The 27,402-nt window shown below is 38.4% G+C and overlaps 1 protein-coding gene and 1 long non-coding RNA gene across 2 annotated transcripts in view; one reads left to right on the forward strand and one right to left on the reverse strand.

Moving 5' to 3' along the window:
• Positions 1-17,347, reverse strand: part of LOC309615287 — a 30,580-nt gene extending 13,233 nt beyond the window's left edge. Inside the window, exons 1-2 of the long non-coding RNA XR_014236701.1 lie at positions 17,264-17,347; positions 1,320-14,622 (exon numbers count right to left, since the gene is read on the reverse strand). This is a non-coding gene — a long non-coding RNA (uncharacterized lncRNA). The remainder of the gene's footprint in view (positions 1-1,319; positions 14,623-17,263) is intronic.
• Positions 17,311-26,640, forward strand: CYP7A1 (cytochrome P450 family 7 subfamily A member 1). Its single transcript, XM_082364683.1, has 6 exons — positions 17,311-17,393; positions 18,970-19,210; positions 20,110-20,687; positions 22,554-22,684; positions 24,030-24,205; positions 24,827-26,640. Exons 1-6 carry the CDS (start codon positions 17,314-17,316, stop codon positions 25,124-25,126), a joined length of 1,506 nt encoding a protein of 501 aa, XP_082220809.1. The 5' UTR covers positions 17,311-17,313; the 3' UTR covers positions 25,127-26,640.
• The last annotated feature ends 762 nt before the right edge of the window (positions 26,641-27,402 follow it).

A 27,402-nucleotide genomic window follows, 5' to 3' on the forward strand; every position in this document is an offset into this window, starting at 1 on the left:
TAGGAAAGTTTATTATAACTCAGAAATCAAAATGTCAAAGTAAGGATATAAAAAAATTTAGTTTAATTAATAATTCTTATTAAAAGAGATATAGAACCTACTCTTTTTTCTTTTTTTCTAAAAAAACACATATGTGATTTTACTAAAATTGAGAAACTCCACTAAGTTGTTAGCACTAGTTATAATATAGCTTTTAAAAAAATCAGCACATCTCATGAAAATGCTTCCCACCATTAAAATGTCTTATAGCCATTTTCAGGGACCTTAAAGACTTCAATGTCTATAAGGCTCGTAACATGGCTTTCCAATTGCCAGCATTTTCTAAATTTCTGCAGAAACACATTCAGGTAAGCAGATTCATTGGCTGGCTAGAACCTACTCTTAACATGTAAAAATATATAGTACTTTATTGTGAAATCCACATGGAGTACTCACCAAACTGATATATTAGGCCACACTGAAAAATTTTAAACAGAGCCCTAAAAGCAGAATTCATAAAAGATCACATTTTCTGACCACAATGCAGAAAATGTGGAAATTCACAACAACAATAATAATAAATCAAAATAAACACACTGTTTCCTTTTGAAGATTTACAATCATCCTTTTAAACAGTTAACCCTTGAACAATGCGGTGCTTAGCGGTGCTGACCCCCAACTCAGTCAAAAATCTACGTGTAACTTTTGACACCCCCAAAACGTAACTACTAATAGCCTCCTATTGACCAGGAGCCTTACCGATAACATAAACAGTAGATTAATACCTATTTTGTATATGTATTATATACTGTATTCTTACAATAAAGCTAGAGACAAGAAAGTGTTAAGAAAATCATAAGAGAAAACACATTTACAGTGCTGTACTGTATTTATGGATACAGTAAGTTTACGTCCTCTGTTTACAAAATGAATCATCTGTCAGTACCTGTATCAATAGTCTTGGATGATACACATAACGTGCAGTGTTTTGTATTATGACAAAAAAACTCATATTTACAAGTATAACGATTCATGCACTGATAACGAAGCAGCAGCAATATGACTGCTCTATTGTAGCCTCATGTAATCAGTACGATTGCTTCACAGTAGCTCAGCCTGTACACTAATGAATGAATCTTTGTAAAAATTTCATGGCACACAGAATTACAGTCATATTCATAATACAGTATTGGAAATACTGTTACACTTTAAAAAAGAACACTTACTTGTGACGATAGGCTGACATGCAGTTCTTCCAATTATGACAGAGAGGCATACTGTACTGTCATTCTTTGAAAGCAAAGTTATAAAACAGTACGAAAATATTAAATATCACTTACCTTACGCCTATGTAAGGATAAGGCTATCCACTTCAATACAAGTCTTGCACACTTTGTTCTCCATGTATATTTTTGTATATTTATTGAAAAGAATCTGCGTATAGGTGAACCCACACGGTTCAAACCCTTGTTGTTCAAGGGTCAACTGTAACTCTTGGGTAAAGAAAAAATAGAAACAAGGGTTTTAAATTAACTTACTTAGTGTATTATTTTTCTATATCAATTGAACATAAAAACAAAACACATACCAAACACTGATAGTTACTAACCATTTTTAACAAAGTTGATGGACTTGATTTTTATCATTCATTATTCAGATTAGAATCAAACTTTACTTGCTTAGTCTTACACATTTTTGTTTACATAAACCAGGGAAACAATTTGATAGCAATCTACCGAATAAACCGGAATAAGAATTCACAACTTATTATGTGCCAAAAAGATATAGGTAAAAAGGGAAACTTCGCTTTGTCCAAATGAACTATCTAGGAACTAAGCCACAAAGTGCAAAATTAATGGTCAAGTAATACCGAACATGAAAGATGAAAGAATGTATGGTAAACATAACTTGAGATCTGGCAACCTTTTAAGTTGATCCTTTATTTTCCTTTTCCAGTATGTTTTCCTGATCCTCTTGTTCTTGATAATAGCAACTACTCTTCAAGGCTGGACTTCCATGTATCATATCTAGAAGAGACTCTTCCCTCTCCGAGAGGTGGCATGACTTTTAACTATCTGATAAACCCTTATATTTAGGAAAGACTGAGCGTATACCAGCCTCCCCTTATTCGGTGGCCTCTATGTGGAGAAGCAGCCAAGGACTCTACTTACGTATTAAAAATGCCCAGTAATACGTTTAGGAGGTACCTGTGGGAAGAGGCTGAGCTGTACGGGAGCAAACCCACCTACAAAGAAGTGATCAAACTTTTCTTCGAAGTAACTGATAAGAGGAATCGATGCGCTGAAACAAATAATGTTGGTAATTGGTGTCTACACATTCAACTTTAAAGCAGTATCTAGGATGACTGGCAATGTGAACAGAGTGAGAAGGTACACCAGAATATACCCAACAATATTTGAGTATAAACTTTTTTTTTTTAATTGGAGTATAGTTGCTTTACAATGTCGTGTTAGTTTCTGCTGTACAGCAAAGTGAATCGGCCACACGTACACAGTATAACCCCTCTTCCTTGGCTCTCCTTCCCATCCAGGTCACCACAATGCCCTGAGTAGAGTTCCCTGTGCCACACAGTAGGTTCTCATCGGTCATCCATTTCATACATAGTAGTGTATATACGTCAATCCCAATCTCCCACTCCATCCCACCCCCTCTTCCCCCTTGGCATCCGTACGTTTGTTCTCTACATCTGTGTCTCCATTTCTGCTCTGCAAACAAGTTCAGTTATACCATTTTTCTAGATTCCACATATATGCGTTAATGAGTATAAATAAATTTCTACCAGCAAGGCAAACTATTCGCTGAGTGAAGAAATTCTTTTTCAACTTTGTATTTGTGGTATGTAACAGGGATGCCACGTGGAGACGTTTCATTGCAGCCAATCCTTAAAAATTCCATGAACTAGAGAAACAGGCAAACCCGGAATAAGAATGCATAGAAAGGAATAAACCCTGACCTGGCTGTAGGAGTGGATGGGCTGGGACTGAGGTCGGATGGAGGGTGGGGTGTGGGTGAGGAGAGGCGCGGTGGGCAGGGACTGCGGGAATCTCTGGGCAGGGGTGCAGCTGTGCCCAGCTCACGGTGCAATGTGTCCGAGTTTCCAGTATTTAGCTATCCTTGTGGGTTAAGTTATCCAGCATAACACCTGTGCCCAATCAATAGCTATAGTGGACCAGGTACAGACAACCTGTGGAATGATGAAACGTGTTCAGATAAACTGGAAAGTAGTGTTTCATAATGAGTCACGGTATGTTAAATATATATGTCACACAGGAAGCAGAGTTGATAACAGCCAGATAATGAATAAGAGATGAAAGCTATGCCTCAGTTCTAGGGTATGATGTCAGAGTCCCATGGTATGTGAAGATCTGAAATCTGCCCAGGAAGTTTCCACATCCTCAGAAGTATCAGTTCTCTGTTTTTTCTTCTAACCAGAGGTCTTCGATTTTTAACTTATGCTGGTGATTGATGGTTTCCCTTTCTACATGGCTAATCCTACAGGAGATTTTAGTGGCTCGGTTTGGGAACCCTGGCATTTCTGTCACCACATCTTCTGAAAAATATCTGCCTTGCTCTAAGCTTCAGGGACAGTGGGGGCCATACTGTACCACTACTGCTTGGGAAAATGCTGGGCAGTTCTTACATTGTTCCAAAGAATGATGAATGATGATTTAATGAAAGCGATTAATGTCATTATCAATTATCAATATTGCTTTGAAGGCCACAGCCTGAGAGGCTATGGGAAATATCTCCTGATCGCCTGAAGGAAAATCAAACACCTCAAAAGGAGAATTTGATGTTTGGATCAAAACTATTAGAGCCAGAAATAACATCACTGGGCTCACCAGCTTAAAATTTATATCATCTTTATCACTTCAAACCAAAATAAAATAATGTTATCTACTGCTGTATAAAAAGTCAATATGATATAGAGAGGCCATAAAGTTATTCATTAAACAAACCTTAAAAACACGGTGGACACATTGCCTAATTAGTAACCAGTTTAGAACTCATAGATGGTGATCCCTAAGCAGCCGGGTAAAGCCACCCATGCATGACAGCCCTGCCTTCGCATGTCATTATTTCACTGTTGCAGCTGAACCAGATAACAGCTATTTTCTTGCACTTCGTCTTGGCTAATGGCCAAATGCAAGGATTCATTATGCCCTAAATACATCCATCAATTTCCAATCAATAAATGCTGAAAAAAGTAGACTAGGCTAAGGAATCTTTAGAAATTGTGTCTCGCCAGCTAAGGTTTACTAGGCAATTTGCCATGTCACAATACTTCCTTCATTTGGGGAAAAAAAAAGGGTAGACCAAATAAATTGTCACTTAGGAGAGCAGAGTTCCACACAATTTGAGGCCACGCCCTTCTCAAGAGGAAGTTTAAATAAATTGTAGCAAAAGGAGGGAAAAAATGAGATGTGTTGCTGAATGATTATAGCTTGCTCTAAGTCAGGGAAATTCACTCTTGCTTGCTGATTTGGACCACATCTTTCAGAAAACTGAAGAAATCTGTCTTTCGGTACTCCTAGAGAAAAACTGAAAAGTTATGAAGTTAAACATCATCACTGCCAATTATTTCTGGATTCAATGACCAGGCTCTTTCACAGAGTTGGTCTGTGAAGATCTCTCTTCTGTGTCTCTCCCAAGACATAAAAAGACATAAAAAGGGGAGTTTCTTCACTGTACACAACTCTGAAACGATGTTGGAGAAGTCTAAATATAAGATGGTTGGGAAATCACAGCAGAGAATATTCAATTTCTTAATCATCTTAAGTGAAAAATAAATGGGACTGTCTTGAAAAACTATTTCATCTGAAGCCTGTCTCTTGGCATTCTGAATCTCACTGCCTTATGAAAAAAAATTTACTTGAATACTGTAAAAGGAAAAGGGTGTTTCTGCAATCTTTGGTTAAGAATTTAATAGCAGTGTTAAAATAGTATTCAATGAAAATATAGCCTTAAAAACAGACATTAAAAAACTAGAAAGATTGAAAACGAACTAGGCATATAATTCAGGAAGACAGGCAAAGTATATCAAATAACCCCCCAAAAAACAGAAGGAATCAATATAAAAGCAGAAATGAGGAAACAAAAACATAGATTTGACCAATATCAAAGTTTGTTATTTGAAAAACTCACTAAAATAGATAAATCTGATCAAGAAGAAAGTTACATATAAACAACAGTAGAAACAAGAAAGAGATGTAAGTACAGGCATAGAGATTTTTAATGTTATAAAAAAAAAAAACCCACTAGGTACATCTCTATTAACACACTTGGAAATTTAGATTAAATGATTACCCAGAGAAATGTACTGAACTGGCTTATTGAAGCAGCTCTGTTTATTAGGGATGATAGTTTAAAATAGCTCAGTTTTTCCCTGAATAGCCGAGGGTTGCGGGCAGATCCCACAGTTCCTCTTGTTTTAGGCGCAGATTATTTTCAAAGTTTGCTTTCTTTAGGTGCAGTTTAAGCCTCTCCCCTCCACCTGATAATGTCTGACTTGAGCTTGGAAACCTGCAGCGAGAAAGGGAGGGGCTTCGCACGTCTTCTGTCTCCTCCTTGACCACCCCCCACACTGGAGGTCTGAGGTTTACTACAGCCTCTGCCCCCGCCCGCCCTCCAGGCAGGGAGAGTTGTGGGTGGAGCTTAGAAGCTGGAGCGGTTGTCATCTGGCCTCCAACATCTATTTCGGTGCTTTCTCCGATGGTCCGCTCGGTATAGTCTTAGCGCCCCTGTCCTTGGGGGACCTCCTAGCAGCAAGCCCTTTTTTGTAAGCTGCCCTCAGCTCCTGCTTTCTGAAGTTTCATCCCACGTGCACCCTTCCTACTGGAGCCATCTCCCTCGTCTCCCCCGAACCATCCTTTTGGGTGTGTCCTTTTCAAGATGACTAAACTAGAGACTCTCTTTGTCCAATTCTGGTGGTAGAGGCTACTTCCTACGAAGCTCTCTCTCCTCTCACTCTCGTGGCTCCAGCAAGTCTATTAGCTGTGTCGTCCAAATGCCAGGGGGCACATGACAAGCTCCCGGAGTAGTTCTCTGAAACCCCCTGATTTGGTTTCAGGTGAGGGAAGAAAACCCTTCATCCTTCCATCATCTGGGGAGCACACAGCACATCAACAATTATCAGAGAAACTTCACTGCTAACCTCTTGAAGAATTCCTCCTTTCCACTAAAACTCCTAAAATACTAGACAAAAAAAAATTTTTTTTGTTTAAATGTCTAAGCGATTTTTTTTCTTGTTAACTCTTTGTCTTAGGATGCAGCCTTCCAAGGGTCCTGGCGATATGTGCCCTGGTTGCATGCTCCAGCTTGCACAAATCAGAGAAATTCCAGTTTCCCCTCACGATTCTGACTTTCCATTTTCTGCCTCAGTCATATATTCAACCAGAGTCAGCTCTTGACCAGAAACATTCAAGCCTTCCTATTGAACCACAGTCCCCAGTATAGATTCTCTCACGATGAGTTTTTATTCCCTGCTATCTAACATCGATGAACTTAAATCTCATCATAGATGGATTCTACAAAAAGTAAGAAAAATCAAACCATCTTCAAGAAATAAAGCATTCAACAGATCCAGACTCAGAGATGACCATGATGTTAGAACTGACAGGGAATTTAAAATAACGATGATTAAAATGTTAAAAGATCTAGTGGAATAAATGGACAGTGGGCATTAACAGACGGGGAATTTCATTAGAAAGATGGAAACCATGAAACAGTCAAGTGGAAATGCTAGAAACAAACATGGGATCAGAGATGAAGAATTTCTTAAGCTTACTAGCAGCCTGGAAACTACAGAAGAATCAATGAACTTGAAAATAAGTTGGTAGAAATCACACAAACAAACACAAAGAGAAAAAAAAATAAAGAGTAACTGTGGGATAACAAACTAACATACATGTAATTGGAGTCCCAGAAAAAGAGAAAGGGGCAGAAGAATCCTTGAAGATATAACAGGTAAGAATTTTCTAAAATCAATGAAAGAACACAAGCCAGAGATTCAAGAAGGACAAAACCCCCGAAAAACATCACTGCCAAACTGCTGAGAACCAAAGTTAAGGGAAAAATCTTGAAGACAGTCACAGGGGAAGCACATTACATAGAGATCCAGCACCACCGCCTGGCAAAACCACCGTGTGGTCAGCATGAGTCAAGCAGCAGCTGTGACTGGCAACCTGACCCGCTGCTGGGTTCCTCATCTTTGTCCGCATGCTACACAAAAAGAAAAGCTCACGTGGACGGGTCCTGGTGTCTCTGGGTTCGGAGCTTCTCCAGGGTCCTGCACCTTCCTGGGCTTGCCACCTTGTTTTTTTTGTTGTTTGTTTTTTTTAAATAAAGTTATTTACTTATTTATTTATTTTTGGCTGTGTTGGGTCTTCGTTTCTGTGCGAGGGCCTTCTCTAGTTGTGGTGAGTGGGGGCCACTCTTCATCGCGGTGCGCAGGCCTCTCACTGTCGCGGCCTCTTTTGTTGCAGAGCACAGGCTCCAGATGCGCAGGCTCAGTAGTTGTGGCTCACGGGCCTAGTTGCTCCGTGGCATGTGGGATCTTCCCAGACCAGGGCTCGAACCCGTGTCCCCAGCATTGGCAGGCAGATTCTCAACCACTGCGCCACCAGGGAAGCCCGCCACCTTGTTCTGAGAACACCAGTGCCTTGGCTTACAACAACGGAATGGAGGCTCCACAAGCCTAGGTTTTGGTGGGGTTGCTCCTGGTTTCTGTAACTAGAGGAAGTGTCAGTGTACATGGCTGTCCACTAGAGGGAGATATAAGATTAAGTTTTTAAAACATGACGCAGAATCAGATTTCTAGCACAAATGTACATTCGTGAAAAAAGTAATAAATGAATTCTAAAACAACAAAAATTTAACTTCATATTACCTTCTGGTTTGTGCTATGGTTGGAACATGTTTAATATTTCCTAAAATACACATGAATAGGAGAAAAATCAAGCACATGTAAGATAAACATTATTGCTAGAGACATTTTAGGATGATAAAAGGGTTAATCCATCAAGAAATAACAATTATAGGTATATATTCACTTAACAACAGAGCCCCAAAATACATGAAGCAAAACTGATGGAACTGGAGAGAGAAATAGGTATTAAAGCCTCTATTTTTGTTGAATTGCCTAACTTTCAATAACAGAACAACTAGATAGGAGGCCAACAGGGATAGAAGACTTGAACAACAGTATAAGCAAACTAGACTTGATGTGTCTAACATATAGGACATGTCACACAACAACAGCTGAATACAACATCCTCTCAAGTCTATGTGGAACATTCTCTGGGACAGATACATGTTAGGTGAGAAAACAAGTCTTAATAAATTTAAAGGTTTGAAATCATACAAAGTATGTTCTCTAATCATGATGGGATGAAATTAGAATTCAGTAACAAAGAGATTTGGGAAATTCACAAATATGTGGAAGTTAAACAACACACTCTTAACTAATGGATCAAGAAGAAAACACAAAGGAAAGTAGAAAATATTGATACTTTGAGATGAATGAAATAAAAAAAATACCAAAATTAATGTGGCAAAAGCAGTGCTTACAGAGAAACTTATAATTGCATATATTAAAAAGATTTCAAACTAATAACCTTTCATCTTAAGAACCTAGAAAAATAAGAGCAAGATAAACCCAAATCAAGCAGCAAGAAGGAAATATCAGAGCAGAAATAAATGAAATTGAGAATAGAAAAACAGATACAGTCAACAAAACCAAAAGTTGGTTCTTTTGAAAAGGAAAAAACGGAAAAATCTTTAGCTAGACTGACAGAGAGAGAGAAAGGAGACTCAATTTACTAAATTGAAGAACAGAAGAGGAGACATTACTACCAACATTACAGAAATAAAAAAAAAATAATGGAATGATAAGAGCAATTGTATGCAAGCAAATTAGATAACCCAAATGAAATAGACACATTCCAGAAAGACACAAACTATCTAAATTGATGCAGGAAGAAATACAAATTTGAATAGAACTTTAACAAGAAAAATATTGAAGTTGAAATTAAAAAATTCATGGAAAGAAATGCCCAGAACCAGAGAGCTTCATTGCTGGAGTTCTACCAAACATTTAAATAAGAAATAACACCAATTCTTCACAAATTAGGAGAGATCACTTTCTCATTCCGATACCAAAATCGGATAAAGTTATTACAAGTAAAATTAACTACAGACCAATATTCCTTACGAAGAGAGATGTAAAAACTCTCAACAAAATACTAGCAAACTGCATATAGCAACATATGAAAAGCATTATACACCATTACTAAGTGTGATTTATCCCAGGAATGCACAGGTGGTCCAACGTACAAAAAATCAATTAATGACATACATCATATTAATACAGTAAGGACAGAAACCTCATGATTATCTCAATAGATGCAGAAAAAGTATGCATATAAAAGAGGATGAGTCCCAAGACCAACGCCCTTTCATGATAAAAAAAAAAAAAAAAACACTAAAAAAGCTAGAAATAGAAGGGCACTTCCTTGACATGATAAAGGGTATCTGTGAAAAATCCACAGCCAACATCATACTTAATGGTGGAAGACTAAAAGCTTCTCCCCTTAGATCAGGAACAAGACAAGTGCATCTGCTCTTACCATTTCAACTCAACACTGTACTGGAAGTTATATTCAGGGCAGCAGGGCAAGAAAAAGAAATGACATACATATTTGAAAGGAAAACTCTTATTTTCAGAAAACATTATCTTGTACATTGAAAAGCCTAAAGAACCCACCAAAAAAAACCTCTTAGAGCTAATAAGTTCAGAAAATGCAAAATCAACACCCCCAAATCAGCTTATTTCTATACACTAGCAATGAACAATCTGTAAATGAAACTGAGAAGAAATTCCTTGTCAATAGCTTCAATAAGAATAAAATAACTTAGGAATAAACTTAACAAAAAGAGTGCAAGATTTGTAAACTGAAAACTACAAAACATCATTGAAAGAAATTTAAAGAAGATCGAAATAAATGGAAACCATCCCATTTTAATGGGTCAGAAGACTTAATATTGGTAAGATGATAATACTCTCCAAATTGATCAGAGTGAATGCAATCCCTATCAAAATCCCAGTATGTTTTTTTTGCAGAAATTTACAACTTAGTTCTAAAATTCATATGCAAATGTAAGAGATACAGAATATCCAAAACATCTTCAAAAAGAACAAGGCGGGAGGACACACATTTCCTGATTTCCAAACTGACTACAAGCCTACAGTAAAAGACTGGGGTGCTGGCATAGGGATAGACCTACAGGTCAATGGGAAAAAAAGAGGTTAGAAATAAACCCTTACCTGTATAGTCAATTGGTTTTTCAAAAAGGGTGCCAAGAGATTTCAGTGGAACATTCATTTCCACAAACAGTGCTGGACAACTGAATATCCACATACAAAACAGTGAAGTTGGACCCCCAACCTCATACCATATACAAAAGTTAACACAAAACGGATCAAATACCTAAATATAAGAGCTAAAACTATAAAACTCTTTAGGAGAGAACATAAATGTTATGTGTTCATGACCTTGGATTTGGCAATGCTCCTTAGACAAAGTAAACAATAAAAAGACAGGTAGGGCTTCCCTGGTGGCACAGTGGTTGAGAATCTGCCTGCCAATGCAGGGGACACGGGTTCGAGCCCTGGTCTGGGAAGATCCCACATGCCGCGGAGCAACTGGGCCCGTGAGCCACAACTACTGAGCCTGCGCGTCTGGAGCTTGTGCTCCGCAACAAGAAAGGCCGCGTCAATGAGAGGCCCGCGCACCGCGTTGAAGAGTGGCCCCCGCTCGCCACAACTAGAGAGAGCCCTCGCCCAGAAACGAAGACCCAACACAGCCAAAAATAAATAAATAAATAATAAATAAATAAATAAATAATTTTTTTAAAAAAAGGTAAATGAGACTTCAACAAAATTGAAAACCTTTGTGCATCCAAAGATATGAGCAAGAAAGTGAAAAAGACAACCTGCAGAACAGGAGTAGATATTTGAAAATCATATCTGATAAGGGTATAGCATCCAGAATATGGTAAGAACTCTTACAACTGAACAACAAAAAGACGAATACTGAGTTAAAGAATGAGCACAGGATTCGAATAGACATCCTCCAAAGATTTACAAAGGGCCAACAATCACATAAAAAGATGCTTAACATTTTTGGTCATTAGGGAAATTCAAATCAAACCCATAATGAGATATTATTTCACACCAACTAGGATGGCTGTCATTAAAAACATAAAGACAAAAGTAACCGTTGACAAGGACATGGAGAAACTGGAACCCTCTTACCTTGCTGGTAGGAATGTAAAATGGTGCAGCCACTTCGGGAAACAGTCTATCCGAAAAAATTAAAACCTAGTGTCACGGAACCAGGTTCATTCGCCCGTAGCACGGCAAGCCAAACGCCCAGACGCCGAGGTTTGCAGCAGAGAAAGGGCTTATTCACGAGACAGCCAAACAGCCAAACCTCAACTCCACCTACCCCAAAGCCGCCAAGGCTTGGGCTATTTATGGAATGAGCTGAGGCGTGGGGAGCGAGCGTGGAGGCGTGGGGCAAGGTGATTGGGGGATAAGGAAAAGGGGAGTTAATCCTCGTTCTGAGCAGGTGCAACTAAGCTACGTGCTTCTCCATGGGATGCCTCTTCTGGGAGTGGAGAGTTGGGCCCTCTGAGGTCAAAAGGGCACTGATCAGACACTTGAGCACGCGCAGTTGGAGGGTCGGGGGTCTTGACCAGTCTTAGCTGGCTCAAGCTCAGACCGGACACAGCTGAGTCCGAGTTCCTGAAAAACAACTCGGGCAAGCAACTTGTTTAGGCTACGTGACTCTTGGAAGACAATTAAATCAAGCTTGATCAGGGAAGGCACGTTACGGTTCATTATTTCTTAAGCAAGTTACGGTTTAGTGGATCCCACTGACGACTACCCTCGCTTTCATTAGAGTCACCATATGACCCAGCAAACCCACTCTTAGCTCTACACTCAGGACATGTGAAACGTATATTCGCATGAAAACTTGAGCGTGAATGTTGGTAGCAGCACAATTTATAACCAGTAAAGAGTGGATAAAGGCTCAGCAGCCCCCTCCTGCCCCCCCAACTGGCGGCTTCATTCTTTCTCTCTCTCCCTGAGGTCTCTCACCCTCCTGGGGAGCTTGGCTGGTCCCAGGGGGTCCAAGGACCACTGTCCTCATATCTTTTCTCTGTCCAGTTGAGCTTCCTGAATAAGCTCCAGAAGGCTCAGATTAAGGTGAGCCTTAACAGCAAAGCCACCATTAGCCTTTGAGTCTAGCCCCCAGGCCTGCTTTACCTTGGGGACAGGCAGTCCCCCGTGGTATGGCATGGCAGGGGCTTGGAGCCAGAACTTAACAGCATGAAGCCACCCGTAAGGGGAGGCAACTGTGTGTGTGCATCTCCTAGTGCCACCGTGTGGGTTACATGAGCAAGCATGTGAAGATCTTGGCACAAACACTGACGCATTGCCTGACCTTTTCTGATAATATAAATGATGCTTTCTTTATCAGAAATTAAATAGTGGATTTGTTCTCCTATTGATTGGCTGTGTCCCCTTGAGTCTGCCTGTCTTATCTACCTCTGTATCTCCAGCACCTAAAAAGTGCTTTATGTCAAGTGGGTGCTGTTAACATGAATGAATGAATGAATGAATGAAATATTTGCTGAATGATCTATCCATCTCCCCCTCATTCCCTAACAGCGCCTTTCACATGCTTGGTGTTCAGAACATGTTTGACGGATCAACTTTATATTTGAACATATAGATGGTGTGCTTACTCTTTCCTAAATCTGTAGTCAGGTGCCTGTTGGTTCCACTGAACTTCTTGTGGGGTTCTGAGTTGTAACGGAGGGACCCTGAGATTCAAATATGGGGTTGTGTCCTGGATTTGCCACTTACGAATGACAAAGAACATTTTTGACCATAGATTGTGCCAAGCCCTCGGGGAAACATTTTATACCATGGCCTTATTGCATCTCAACATCTATATTATGTCGTGCACTGTGGTCATCCCCATTTTACAGATAACAAAGCAAAGACTTGGGGAGGACAGCCTCTTGTGCTAAGCTGTATACTTAGTGGCAGGGCCAAGACGCAAACCCTGGTTTAATCCCAGCTTCCACTCCCTTGACCACCTGAACCATGTCAAGCCATGTGACATTAGCCACTAAACCTTCATGCCTCTATTTCCTCTCTAAAATAGCTAAAATACCTTCCCTGCCTAACTGAGTTGGTTATTTTATTCAAGTAGGAAATATATATCAGAAGCTTTAAAAAGTGAAAACCTCAAAACTAACGTAAAAATTATGATTCTCTGAAATAGAACTTATCAACCACCTTCTTATTCTCTAGTCCTGTGAAATTGTATTTGTTCAATGGAAACATTTAGATACACTAGGCATTTACAACCTTGACACCATGTGTTTAAGATTCAAAACAATGAGAATAAGATATTCTGTATATGCCATAAAAAAGCTGGTTTTTTCATAAAAAATAGTTGAAGACATGTGAATAGACACAGTTCCTAAGAGCTTGTTATGAAAGCTTCAAATTAACCATAACAAGACCCCCCCCCCAGCCCTTTCCACTTCGTTCTCCCTCTGACCTGCCCTGATCCACGGGGTCCATGGGAGGAGCCTTGGTCCACGGGAGCCCCATGATGCTCCTGGAAAGCACAAAGTTTTGCATTAATTGAGGTGATCTACGTTCCGCCGCTGAGTTGGTTTGACTTGTGAATTCAGGAAAACAACTGGTTGACTCAATTGTTTGACCATATTCACAGCTCATTTTATTTAGAGCAATCACACACACGTGAACTATGTTTACTGCATTTCTGAAGAGAAACCACCTGCGTGCCATCAGGTTCCACAAGCAGATAGCTTGAGCAGTTCTTTCTACGTTCTGTTCCTCTAGTTTGAGTTCCCATGTTTTGTATGTATCTGCCCATGGGGTGGTGAGTTGGACTCGGGCCCTATTTTCTCTGAGGCCCAGAACTTCTTACTCTGCACATCAGTGTGGACCCTTCACTACTCTACAAATACAGACGAAATTGACAGACTACGGAGGGATTAGCGTGTTTAAATAAACTCCCTTCATGCCAGGCCTTCTGGCAACTAAAACATACTCCTTGTGTATCAGGGCACATACTTTTTCCCCTGCTGCTGTGGAAACCCCACAGGTCAGAGCTCACAGCTTTCTTGTTTCCTACTGTGTTCCCAGTGTTGACGCAGTGCTTGATACACGTAGTAGGTGCACAGCATGTGTGTGTGTAATAAAACGTCACAGTTTGAAACATAGGCGAGAATAAAAAAGCAAGCAAATGACTTTCCAACTCAGCTGGCATTTGTTTATTTCCTGACATTTCACCAATCACTGTGCTAAACACATTGAGATGTCGTAGAATCCAAGCGCGAAACTCTATGCACGTGACTCACCAGGAGACCTTGCAGGTATTTCCTTGCAGGCTATTAATAGTTGTGACAACTGTAACCAGCATCCGAATCCCCACTCATCAGCTTAGAGGCTGCACGTTAGGGGTGTGACAGAAGCCATGTGTGGACGTGGGACAGTAACGAGAAGTGACATCCCTAGAAGGAAGACGTAAGCCGTACGTAAACAAGAAAAATATGAATATGGATATTCATGCCTCTGCTTTTCCTCATCCCACTAAAGAAAACTGGGTGTGTGTGCATCCTGGGCTTTTGCTGTCTGGAAGAGGGATAGTGAGGGAAGGAGTAGAAAGAATACATGAGGGTAAGGGGAATCCAGGCTATATTCGAAAGGCGTTTGTGGTGTTCTGAGAGGGGGTGGGGAAGACAAGGCTTAAGGACATTTTCTTGGAGTTGTGAATGTACTTCTCCTTTACCATTTTGAAAATCTTTTAATTTTGGCAAAATTATAGATGCACGGGAAGTTGCAGGTAATTCCTAGAGGTCCCAGGTACCCTTTTTTTCACTTGTTTGTTTGTTTCCATTTGTTTGCTTGAGAGGTGACTCCAAAGGGTTAAACTGTCTGGCTCTTGGATTGGTGTTTTCTCTGACTGTGGTGTCCTGCTGTGACAGGCCACCGAAAGGTTCTGCTTTTAATGAGTCATATAGAACTCAGACATAGTAATTCAAAAAAGCACATCAGCCTAAGTATATTTAGTGGGCACAATGCCCTAAAAATATCTAAATGGATTGAGAAGTCTACCTACTGACACACAATGATTGATATTCAAATATGATTACAAATCACCCATGAAAAAATATTTGTGGTCTCTGTTTAAGGAGACAAAAAAGGATGAAATGAACCTATGGATTCTGTAGCCAAAAACCAGAAACAAACCAAATGCTCACCAGTAGGGAATCAGTTAACTAAATTACAGTACATTTAGTCAGTGGAAGACTATACACACAGAAAAAAATGAAGAGATCTATACAGATACATATATAATCCATACATATGTATTGTCACGGGAAACATCCACAACATGATAGACATTTTTTTAGTGCTATAAAAAAGTCTTTAATAGAACCCCATCTTTGCACGTGTTTATGTGTGACTCACCAACTATCTCCATGTTGTCAAATCCAGAGGTCATTTCTTTGTCATCTTCCTTGACCTCCGAGTAGCATGTGATGCAGAAAATGTCTCATCTTTCTTCACGTACATCCTCCTCTTGCCTCCTGTGACACTGTATTCTCTCGGTTTTCTTCCTGGTCCTTCCTTACCCGTCTCCTCTTCACCCGCTCTCTGACTAACCTCGAGAAATGGGCTGCTCTGGGGTCTGGTGTTAAATTCTATTCTTTTCTTGGGCTTTATTTTCTCCCTAGGTGATCTAATAAGGTCTTTGGACTCTAAATGCCATCCAAATGCTGATGACTTGAGATACCTATTTCCACTCCTGACTTTTCTCCCCAGCTTCTGGCTCAAGTTCAATTGTTAACCTGACAACACAGCAATCTGTATAGCTGAAGATAGTGTTTTGATCTGCTGCCCTCCAAAATCTCTCTCCCTACTCTCAGGTGTCCCTATATATGACCCAGCTCTTGCCTGTTTTCTGGTCTTATATCTTAACCAAGTTTCCCCTCATTTATTCTGCTCTGACCAATCCTACCTCCCTTCTGGTTCTTAGATAGAACAAGTTCATCCTTAACTCAGGACTTTTGCATTTGGTAATCTCTCTTCCTTCTGGTTTTGAGTTGGCCAATCCCCTCCTGTCATTCAGATCTCAGAGGAGCACATCAGCATACCTACATTTGCTCTTATCCCCTGATAGCTCTCTATACCTTGTTTTATTTTATTCATAAGTCTTAAACTTTATTATCTGTCTCTCTACTGCAATAGTGTCTTCATTAGAGCAGGGAATAAATCCATCTTATTAAAACCTGTAGCCAGAATACCTTTGAAGAGTTCTTGGCACAGAATAGGTGCTCAATTACTATATAAGTGTGTATAGAAATAAAGTTTGGAAGGATATATACCAAACAGTTAACAGTTGTTACCTCTGAGTGGGCAGTCATTGAGGAGATAAATTATGAATTGACTTTCTACCAAGATATGTTTCAGTTAGTCTTAAATTATTTGAAATGAAGTTGTATTCCTTTAACAATGAGAAAAATTAGTAAACATATTTTCAATTAGAATAAAATGGTTAATAAAATTTTGATGTTTTAAAATAAACTATGTTTAATTGGAAGATGCATTTACGTGGGATGCTTTCTTGAGGATATTAGGTAAGTAACATGTTACCTATGATTTTGTAAAAGCGCTGAAACATGAAGCAGCAAAAACATTTCACCCAGTTCTCTTTCCTTTGAACTTGACTGCTGTATTTCTCATGAATCATTTAAATTGATTTCTTCTTAAATGTAACAAGATCAAATCACTAGCTTAATGCTAACTTACGCTTATTTTTCTTTAAATTATTATATTTTACCTCTTTATTTCATATGTTCATCCTGAACAGGTTTACTTGTTCTTTTTATAAGCATACTAAATTTGTAATATTAGCGGTCATTCCCAGGTCTGAATGTTAAGTCAACATATGTTTGAGAGACCTTCAACTTATCAAGTATTGCAGGTTTCTGATTGTTTTGGAACCTCTTCTGATACCCGTGGACTTAGTTCAAGGCCAGTTATTTTTTTTTTCCTAATAGGATGGTTAATTGTTTGCTTTGATCACTCAAGTGAAGCATCTTACCATATATAAAAGTCTAGCTGGAGTCTGTGTTGTGACACCCTTACCTTTCTCATCACAGACTCTCCTCCTCAGAAGTTTGCATTAGATTTGCAAAATGATGAGCACCTCTTTGATCTGGGGGATTGTTATAGCAGCGTGCTGTTGTTTGTGGCTTCTCCTTGGAATGAGGAGAAGGTAAGGAAAGCTTTACTTTTAAATTGCATTTTTGTTCATTCATTTAATGTTCTTTTACCTTCATTGTTATACCATAAAGTTGGTTTTCTGTACTTACATACGCTAGCATTTTCTTCCTTAATTTTTTTAAAGTAAAAAATTTTAATTTAAAATTTTGAAAGTATCTTTTTTATTATATCTCACAAAAGATATAATGGCAAAGTTTCCTTTTTAGTATTGACATATACTAGTGGTAATGTAAAAATGGACAAACTTGTTAAACATCACTGACAAATTTTATGAGATCTCTGTGTGTGTTTATGTGTGCATATAAAGAGAAAGTCTGTATTAGTAAGGATATAAGTGGTAAGTGGATCTGCAATTCCTATCATGTGGATTAAATAGATGCTCTGACTAAATAAATGTTCTTTTTTCAGCTAGTTCTTGTGCATTGTATACACTCAGTCTAAGCTGGGAAAGAGTATAGAGCCTGCATTGATCATTCTATTACTATTTTCTTATTAATGATAATCAACCATGGCGAACTGGGAAACTGTTAAATGTATGAGACATCACTTTTATTTGTATGTATCATTTATAATTGGTTCAAGAAATACAAACAGAATTAGATACATAGCCATAGTTTATTTAACTTCTGATTGCCTCAAAGAGTATTGGGGGGGAGGTATGTAAATATTCACTGCTTTGTCAATCTCCCAAAGACAGAATTACCCACAGCATATCTTCAACTGTGTACATTGCTGTGCTGTCTACCTTTTACAGGTTTTTTTTTTTTTTTTTTTTGCCCTTTATGGTATTTTAATATTAACTACCAGGACTGGTAGTTTCTAGTTTTAATTAAACCACTTATCTGCAAACTGAAAATAAAAAGAATTATTTTATGCTATGTTATTCTACCAAGAGGGATAGTGGTTTATGTTGGAAATTAAATGTTTATATTCTTAAATAAAAACATTTAAAATAGCATCAAAGAGCATTGAATTATAATCAATAACCATGTCAATACTTACCTTACTCAATTTCACTTTATAATGTGCTAATTTCTCAAAGATTCCCCTCTGCAACTATCATTACAGAACAATAATATATTTAAACTTTGAAGATTTTGAAAACTTCAATTCTGCAATCCTTTTTGTCATTCAGGATTCTATATCTTTAGAGAAAACAATCAGATGAAACATTTTGAGATACTTAGGCAAACGATGCTTAGAAAAAATATAAACAGTAGAATGTAGTTTCATCTCTACACTGATAGGGAAAATCTTGTTGGCCTGGTTGATCCTTTTATCCTTATCATTGGGAAGAGTGAGGAGCACATATTAGACACTCAGTGTTTGCCGAATGTATGCATGGATGGATGGATGGATTTAGCTATCATTTTCACCGATGTATCATGTTACTAGGTTAATATAATTCATTCTTTTAGTAAAGGAGCAGGGCCCCACCAACCAAAAAAGTATCAATAAACTATAGAGTTTTGAAGTTTGAAGTCAGGGGTAAAAAATTTAATGTAAATAAATACAAATAAAGAACAATGTGCAATTTTCCATATTTACCATCTCTTTGTGTCTTACAGGCAAATGGGTGAACCACCTCTGGAGAATGGGTTGATTCCGTACCTGGGTTGTGCTCTGCAGTTTGGTGCCAATCCTCTTGAGTTCCTCAGAGCAAATCAAAGGAAACATGGTCATGTTTTCACCTGCAAACTAATGGGAAACTATGTCCACTTCATCACCAATCCCTTGTCATACCATAAAGTGCTGTATCATGGAAAATACTTTGACTGGAAAAAATTTCACTTCACTGCTTCTGCAAAGGTAACCAGGTTTGCATTTATATAGCATTCGGCTTTTTTATTTTCTACCTTTTTCTATGTCAATCTATTTAATCATTTTGACATACTCAGATGTAAAGACGGAGATGCTGAAGAGAGTTACCCTTACATGGAGATTCTTAGAAACACAATAAACCAAATTAGACATAATCTCTTGGTATTAATCATTTAAAAAGTCAAAATCGGTATAGCTTTGTCATTTCTTAATCAGCTTATGAGGGTGAAATAAAAATTAAACGTTTTACTGAACCGGATGGCATGGTATGAATAAGACAGGTACAAACTCACTCATGTCAACAATTTCTACACAAGACCCAGAGTGCAAGTTGGAAACTTAACGTTCAACAATTGTTTTACCACACTCATGCCACACAATTGTTTAATTTTGTTAAGGAATTGACCAGATATTTTGGCATCACTTAGATGAGATCTAAGAGGCTCTTTTATAGAGAAAAAATTAATCAATATTAAGTGAGTCTCTGCGAAGAAATATTAGAACTGGTCTCTGCTACTAAGTAGCTTAAAGTCTGGTTAAGATGCATCTACAAAGAATATAAAAGGGAACTAATGATTAAAAACATTCTTGATTAGTACCAAATTATGTGCAAATAAATGCAGAAGCATAAGAAAAATAAGAAATAGAAGACCAGAGTGGTTGTGAGGGAAGTGTCACTGATAATCTGGGACTCAAACTTGGCCTTGAAGGAAGGGCGTGATTTGGCCGTTTGTAAAGTGCTATGAAATTGCATGTGGGAAGGCCGGTTTTCCTTTTTTTTTTTTTAACAAGTAGAGAATCATGAAAGCATCTAATCTGTGTTTCAGACATTTACTAGTCCTAGGTCAGGTTTAATTTCTTTTTTCACACATTTCATTTACGGTCAGGCATTTGGACACAGAAGTATTGACCCCAGTGATGGAAATACCACCGACAACATAAGTAAAACTATCATCAAGACTCTGCAGGGCGATGCCTTGAATTCCCTCACAGAAGCCATGATGGAAAACCTCCAACTTGTCCTGAGATCCCAGGTGGTTCCCAAGCCCAAGACGCCCGCCTGGATGTCAGAGGGGATGTATGCCTTTTGCTACCGAGTGATGTTCGAAGCTGGGTATTTCACGCTCTTTGGCAAAGATCTCACAGGGCAAGATGCACAAAAAGCACTCATTCTAAATCACCTGGACCACTTCAAGCAATTTGACAAAATCTTTCCAGCCCTGGTAGCAGGCTTCCCCATTCACGTGTTCAAGACGGGCCACTACGCCCGAGAGAAACTGGCGGAGGGCTTGCGGCTCCAGAAACTCAGAAAGAGAGACCACATCTCGGAACTGGTCAGGTTTCTGAACGACACGCTCTCCACCTTGGACGACACGGAGAAAGCCAAGTCACTCCTCGCTGTCCTCTGGGCCTCGCAAGCAAACACCATTCCAGCGACTTTCTGGAGCTTATTTCAGATGATTAGGTAATTAGCAAATTATCCATTTATTTCTTCATTTTAGGTGAAAGCAGAAATTCAACCATTTTAACTAAAATAAAAAAAAGACGTGGTACCTTCTCATGCTGTCAATCAAGAATGTGGTATTTACCCTTGTAAAAGTTTAACATGTATCAGTTCATCCAACCCTCCAAAAACAGCTGTGACTGGTAAACACATCTTGTAGAAGCAGAGACCGTCCCAGGGAAAGGAACGTGCTGGTACAGGGTCAATGTAGGCTGTCTGCACCAGAGCCCTTGCTCTTAACTACAAGCTGTTCTTCATGACACCTCCTAAAGTCCATGAATTTGGTCTTTATAATCATAAAAATATCCTTGTGTGATTGCTGACGTTTTGTCAGTGAAAAGAACAGTGCCTGTATCTTATTCGTCTGTGCATTAACTGTTTTTTCACTGTTAGTGATTGCTGTCATACTATTCGACCAACTCTGATAGCTGTGAATAAGAATCATAATATATTATTATTGATGGGATTTAGCTAGAGTTTGCCTTTTAAAACTGTATATTAAAAAAAAACCTGTATGTAACATATATTTTGCATAATGTGATGTCTTCCCAGAGTGATAGTCTTTTGGGAATTTGACATTCAAATGGTTTATTGAACTATTCCAGTTCAATTGGATGTTGAGTGTCCCATAGACACAAAATTGTGTCACATAGACACAAAATTATTATTCCATAGGATTGGGAATGCCAAAGTTCCATTGAAGGCTGATAATTTTATGTCTTTAATATAAAAATATTTTTTAAACAATTTCAGATATAAAAAACCATTACTAATCTTTCTCAAAGTTTAAATGCCTTCTGAAGTTTTTACTTGAGAAAGCTCTTTCTGGAATAAATTCACATATTTACAGTGAGGTTACAACATCAGTTTTCTATCCTATAGGTAATAGTAGCCATTTCACGATAAGCACGCAAAGACTTACCAGTCAAACATTTCTGAGACTCAGTTTACTGTGATCATGTTATATGGCTACATTACCATGGCACTGAGGATCCAGTAAACGTCAATGCACTAAAGTGAAGTAGCATTCATTTCACCAGTCAAAGTGTTAGAACAATAAATTATTATATAAATGGAAAAGCTGTTCTACGTGGAATCACATGCATGTTAAGAGTAAATTTAAATTTCCTTTGGCATTTTAGCCAGTACTTTAGAATTGTTATCTTGGATGCAATTTTCTTTCTCAATTGCCATGCATATGACTAATTTAACCATTTAATCCTTATTAGAAACATTTATTTATAAAAGTCTGGTCAAAGTTTTACTTCTATGTAGCAGGACCCTTTTATTTTTTATAAATTTATTTATTTTATTTATTTATTTTTGGCTGCATTGGGTCTTCATTGCTGCGCGCAGGCTTTCTCTAGTTGCGGCGAGCGGGGGCTACTCTTCGTTGTGGTGCACAGGCTTCTCATTGCAGTGGCTTCTCTTACTGCGGAGCACGAGCTCTAGGCACGCAGGCTTCAGTAGTTGCAGCATGAGGGCTCAGTAGTTGTGGCTCGCAGGCTTAGTTGCTCTGCGGCATGTGGGATCTTCCCGGACCAGAGCTCGAACAGGTGTCCCCTGCATTGGCAGGCGGATTCTCAACCACTGCACCACCAGGGAAGCCCACGGGACACGTTTAAGGCAACAGTTCTTGCTAACATCCAAGGACTTAAAACACAACTATAAAATAGAGTAAAAAATAAATGGGAATGTCCCTTTCCCACCTTCTCTGTATCTTGACCACCTGGTTAAAAGAAGGGGAAACCGCCTATTCGTTTGCAGACCTTTTGGTAGAGAAAAGGCTGTTCTGTACATCTTTTCTTTTCTCTTAACCTTTCATAGGAACCCGGAGGCAATGAAAGCGGCCACTGAAGAAGTGAATAAAATGCTAGAGAACGCTGGTCAAAAAATTAGCTTTGAAGACAATCCAATTTATTTGAACCGGATACAACTGGATGACATGCCCGTGCTAGGTGTGTTTGCTGTGTTGTTACATGTCATTTGCTGCATCCTCCTAACAGGAATTGTCAGTACACATCACGCACTTACTTGTTGCATACTTACTTACTTGTTCGGAAAAACCCGAACTTTTTTGGCCAACTCAATATTTGTGTATAACAAGTGAGGAAATGGGCACTTAGAGGTTACGTCACTGCCCGGGATTGGATGGTGGAACCAATGACAGCAATAACGTGGACCTCTTGACTCTGCACTTTCAACCTCTTCTCTGTGCTGCCCTGCTCTGCCTCATTTGTTACTGCTCTGACCAGTCATCTTATAGTTAATGGGCTACTCATTTTCATGAAATGAAAGGGGGAAAAGTACCATCATGAAACCACAATTAGCTGCATGGGTTGGGTGGTGGGGCGGAAGGTTATTTCATTGAAAAAATGTTGGCTTCTGTGGATTTTATAGAAATACAAAAGTACCATATTTTTAGAGTAAGAAAGGGTTTTCTCTTTGTTTTTGTTATGTTTCTCTAGAGGAAATAAGCCAACGTATGCTTTCAGGGGCAGTGTGTCTCAGCGGAAGGGACTAGGGCGGCAAGGAGCACAGGCTCCACGTGGGACTCCGCCTGCCGTAGAAACCACGGACGTGTCATTTCACTTTTGGGGGTCTTATTTTCTCACTTGCGAAATAAATTGCTAACATGCTATGATTTTATGCACAGTCATGTGACGAGTACTTAACGCATGACAATTAAAAGGACAGAGACCGGAAGGTCAGGCGAGACTTTCTCATCCTATATTTCAGCTATCCTCCGCGTGTTCTTTGTGTCCATTTATGCCCTTACCAGAATGCAGGGCATAATCACACAACATCAGATAGCGTAACGATAAAATTGGGTTCTTGTAAACACCGAAGTGAAGCTGCATTAAACATCTGGAAAACTATTTCTATGTAAAAGTGTTAGTATATTAAATCTCAAAAGTGATAAACTTTGAATAATTCACATGAAAGTGATTTACTGATTTTTTCCAGTTGCATTAGATGTCTAGTGTCTTGTAGAAATAAGATTATTTTTCCATAAAATTATGAAAGTCCAGCTCCCATTGATGACCAAGAAGATCATATCTTTACCAAAAGATTATTAACTCAGATTATCAGATTAAAAATACATTCAGACACAACTGAATCATTGATCATAGCACAGAAAAAGTTTGAGAAATTTTTATCTGGTCAGCTTCCCCCAGTCTCTTTAGGTTTGTGTTATAGGCTGCTGGAAGTATTTCAGACTCTGCATAACGTGGCCTTTATAAATACTTTGTTCTTCCTTCTCCCTTCCCTCTCCTCCTTTCTTCCTTTTAAAATCTTTAGACAGTATCATCAAGGAGTCTCTGAGGCTTTCCAGTGCTTCCCTCAACATCCGGACTGCTAAAGAGGATTTCACTTTGCACCTCCAGGATGGTTCCTATAATATCCGCAAAGATGACATCATAGCTCTTTATCCGCAGTTAATGCATTTAGATCCAGAAATCTACCCAGACCCTTTGGTAAGTGACTGTTCATCAAAGTTCAGAATCCAGAAAAAAAAAAAAAAATTTCAGTATCCAGGTGATGTCTACCCAGATTGAAATAAAGAAGAAATTTACCATTGCAGAATTCATTTGATCATTGAAACCACAGGGACTGTCTCTTTTATTAATGTCAAATATTTATCTAATTTGGAGAATTTGGATGACAGCTTGAAATTTTAATCTTTATTCCTGGTATTGGTCATCACATAATCTCTACTAGATTATATCTGCAGTTGTGATAATAAAGCTGCTGCCCTTCTTCTTCTTTAAAAAGTGCCTGCTCCCAAATCCAGGAAATTAGGGGCTAATATACTGACTCCTCTAGCTCCTGATTTGAATCCTTCTTTCTAGTTCTGCCTAACAGAGGGAGGAACTAGTTGCCCAGGCGGGATAGGAGGTATAAAGGTTTCTCTTTCCCACCAGTTCTCCTTAAGTTCCAGCTTCTTATTACTTTCTGATTCAAGGTGGGGTATTTGCTAAATTACTCATAGATTGGATTAAAAAAGAAAATTACTCTTTGGAACTTCCAGGTTAAGAAAGAGATAAATTCCTTTTAAACCAGCTTATACATTTGTTTTCTTTGTATCTTTATTGCAGACATTTAAATATGATCGCTATCTTGATGAAAATGGGAAGACAAAGACCGCCTTCTATAGTAATGGACTCAAGTTAAAGTATTACTACATGCCCTTTGGGTCAGGGGCAACTATATGTCCTGGAAGATTATTTGCTGTCCAGGAAATCAAGCAGTTTTTGATTCTGATGCTTTCCTATTTTGAACTGGAGCTTGTGGAGAGCTGTGTTCAATGTCCCCCTTTGGACCAGTCCCGTGCAGGCCTGGGCATTTTACCACCATTAAATGATATTGAGTTTAGATATAAATTCAAACATCTGTGAACATATGCTTGGAAAAGAGGACCCCTGATGCTGTTACAAGACTGCAGAGCACCATCATTTACCAGTCCCTTTGGACAGACATGCTTAGTGGTGGTAGAATGGATGCAGCAGGTCCAGTTCTGTTCACCAGCGCTTGCTTGTGAATCTTAACATCTTGTTGATGGTTTGCAGAGGCTATTTCAGACCCTGCAAGTGAAAAAAAAACTAGTTCCTAGAAGCACAATTATTTGTTTTCATTTCAATACATCAGTGAATGTTCATATAGCCACGGACTGAACTTCATTATTTTCAGAGGAAAAAGTCTTTTTTTTTTTTTTTTTTCCAGAATGAAGATATTCCAATTGGCAAAATTTCTTTTTTTTCCTAAGGAAACTGCTTTATTTTTATAAAAACCACCCAACAGTTATGCAAAACATACACATTCACGTTTTAGTGAAACTGCATGACTTTTTGACCAGATATGGGGCCGTACGGGTGTAGATGTATATTATAAAGGATATTTTAAAGGATTATATCCATGCCTTCTAATAAAAAGAAAATGTTTTCAGCTTTCCTTATATCCAGTATTCATGGCTTTTAAAATGACGATCTTGATGTCCTGAGAACATTAAAGATGGTTTTAATATATTCTCTTTAGGGTTTAATTTATTTTTGCTGGAAACTCTAATGTCTGTGTCAGGTTTCAATGATCTTGTCTATCATTAGATTTCATATTAATTGGAAGTTTTTTTTTCAGAAAAGGCAGTTTTTTTTTCTGATATTACTAAATATACATCTATGAAAAGAATAATTTCTTTTAAAATATTTTAAGTGCTGGAGTTATCAGCTATAATATTTTTATTGATATTTCTCTATGTATTTATATGTAAATTATATTTAACTTTTTCCTTGTACTACAAATACTAAGAACATATTATAACATTTGATAATGTTGAAATGATTCACCTTTCAGAAATAAAAGTGTGAAATTGTATGTTTTAAATTTTTAAATATTCCGAATGTTTAAAGCATTTACCTACTGATAAGCTGCAACAATTTTGTTCATTATTCATTTCTTAGAAAAAGCAAAATAATTATTCACTCAAAAATCTGCACACTTCATAAAATTCATTAAAGATTTTTAATCTTGCTATTTATTAAATTTATTAATAACTAAATTTATTAATAATATTATCATGGAATTATCTCCTACATAGGTTATTTTTCATACCAAGAAAACTAAACTTATTTAGATGTGGCTCAAGATGAACAAAATTCTTTTACAGAAAATTTGTTTTAAGCTAAATTTCTAACGTGGTTTCCTTTACTAATATGTTTTATATAGGCACCTCTTGGAGATATTGCAGGTTTGGTTCCAGATCTCCCCTATAAAGCAAGTCACATGAATTTTTTGGTTTCCCAGTGCAAATAAAAGTTATGTTTTTACACTATATTTTAGTCTATTAAGTGTGCAATAGCATTATATCTAAAAAAAAAGTACATACCTTAATTAAAAAATACTTTATTGCTAAAAAGTGCTAATCATCTGATGGTTTCAACTTCTTTGAAAATTGGAGTCAGTCCTCTCAAATCCTGCCACTGCTATATCAACTAAATGTATATATTCTAAATTTTTTGTTGTCACTTCAATAACCTTCACAGTATCTTCGCCAGGAGTAGATTCCATCCCAAGATACCACTTTCTTTGCTCATCCATAAGAAGAACTCATCATCCTAACAGAAGAGGGTCAGACTGTCCTTCGAAGCTTTGAAGCCAGGCATTGACTTCTCCTCTCTAGCTAGGAAACTCCTAGATGGCATCTTCTTCCAATATAGGGCTGTTTCTTCTACATTGAAAATCTGTTGTTTAGTGTAGCCACCATCATGAATATCTTAGCCAGATCTTCTGGATAACTTGCTGCAGCTTCTACATCAGCACTTGCTGCTTCACTTTGCACTTTGATGTTATGAAGACGGCTTCTTTCCTTAAACCTCATGAACCAACCTCTGCTGGCTCCAAACTTTTCTTCTGCAGCTTCCTTACCTCTCTCAACCTTCATAGTATTGAAGAGAGGTAGGGCCTTGCTCTGGATTAGGCTTTAGCTTAAGGGAATGTTGTGGCTGGTTTGATCTTCTGTCCAGACCCCTGAGACTTTCTCCATATCAACAATAAGGCTGTTTCACTCTCTTACTGCTCCTGTGTTCATGGGAGTAGCACTTTATTTATTTATTTATTTTTGGCTGCGTGGGGTCTTCATTGCTGCACGTGGGCTAGTTGTGTCTCACGGGCTCTAGAG

The sequence above is a fragment of the Balaenoptera borealis genome (genome assembly GCF_965194805.1).
Source record: "Balaenoptera borealis genome assembly, chromosome: 17".
NCBI classification, from domain to species: domain Eukaryota; kingdom Metazoa; phylum Chordata; class Mammalia; order Artiodactyla; family Balaenopteridae; genus Balaenoptera; species Balaenoptera borealis.

What these genes read in the sequence shown, in the direction of transcription:
- CYP7A1 (XM_082364683.1), top strand. Translation starts at nt 17,314, where the DNA reads ATGATGAGCACCTCTTTGATCTGGGGGATTGTTATAGCAGCGTGCTGT. An exon ending in CTCCTTGGAATGAGGAGAAG is followed by an intron (nt 17,394 to 18,969) that starts GTAAGGAAAGCT and finishes TGTGTCTTACAG; the next exon opens with GCAAATGGGTGAACCACCTC. An exon ending in AGCTTATTTCAGATGATTAG is followed by an intron (nt 20,688 to 22,553) that starts GTAATTAGCAAA and finishes AACCTTTCATAG; the next exon opens with GAACCCGGAGGCAATGAAAG.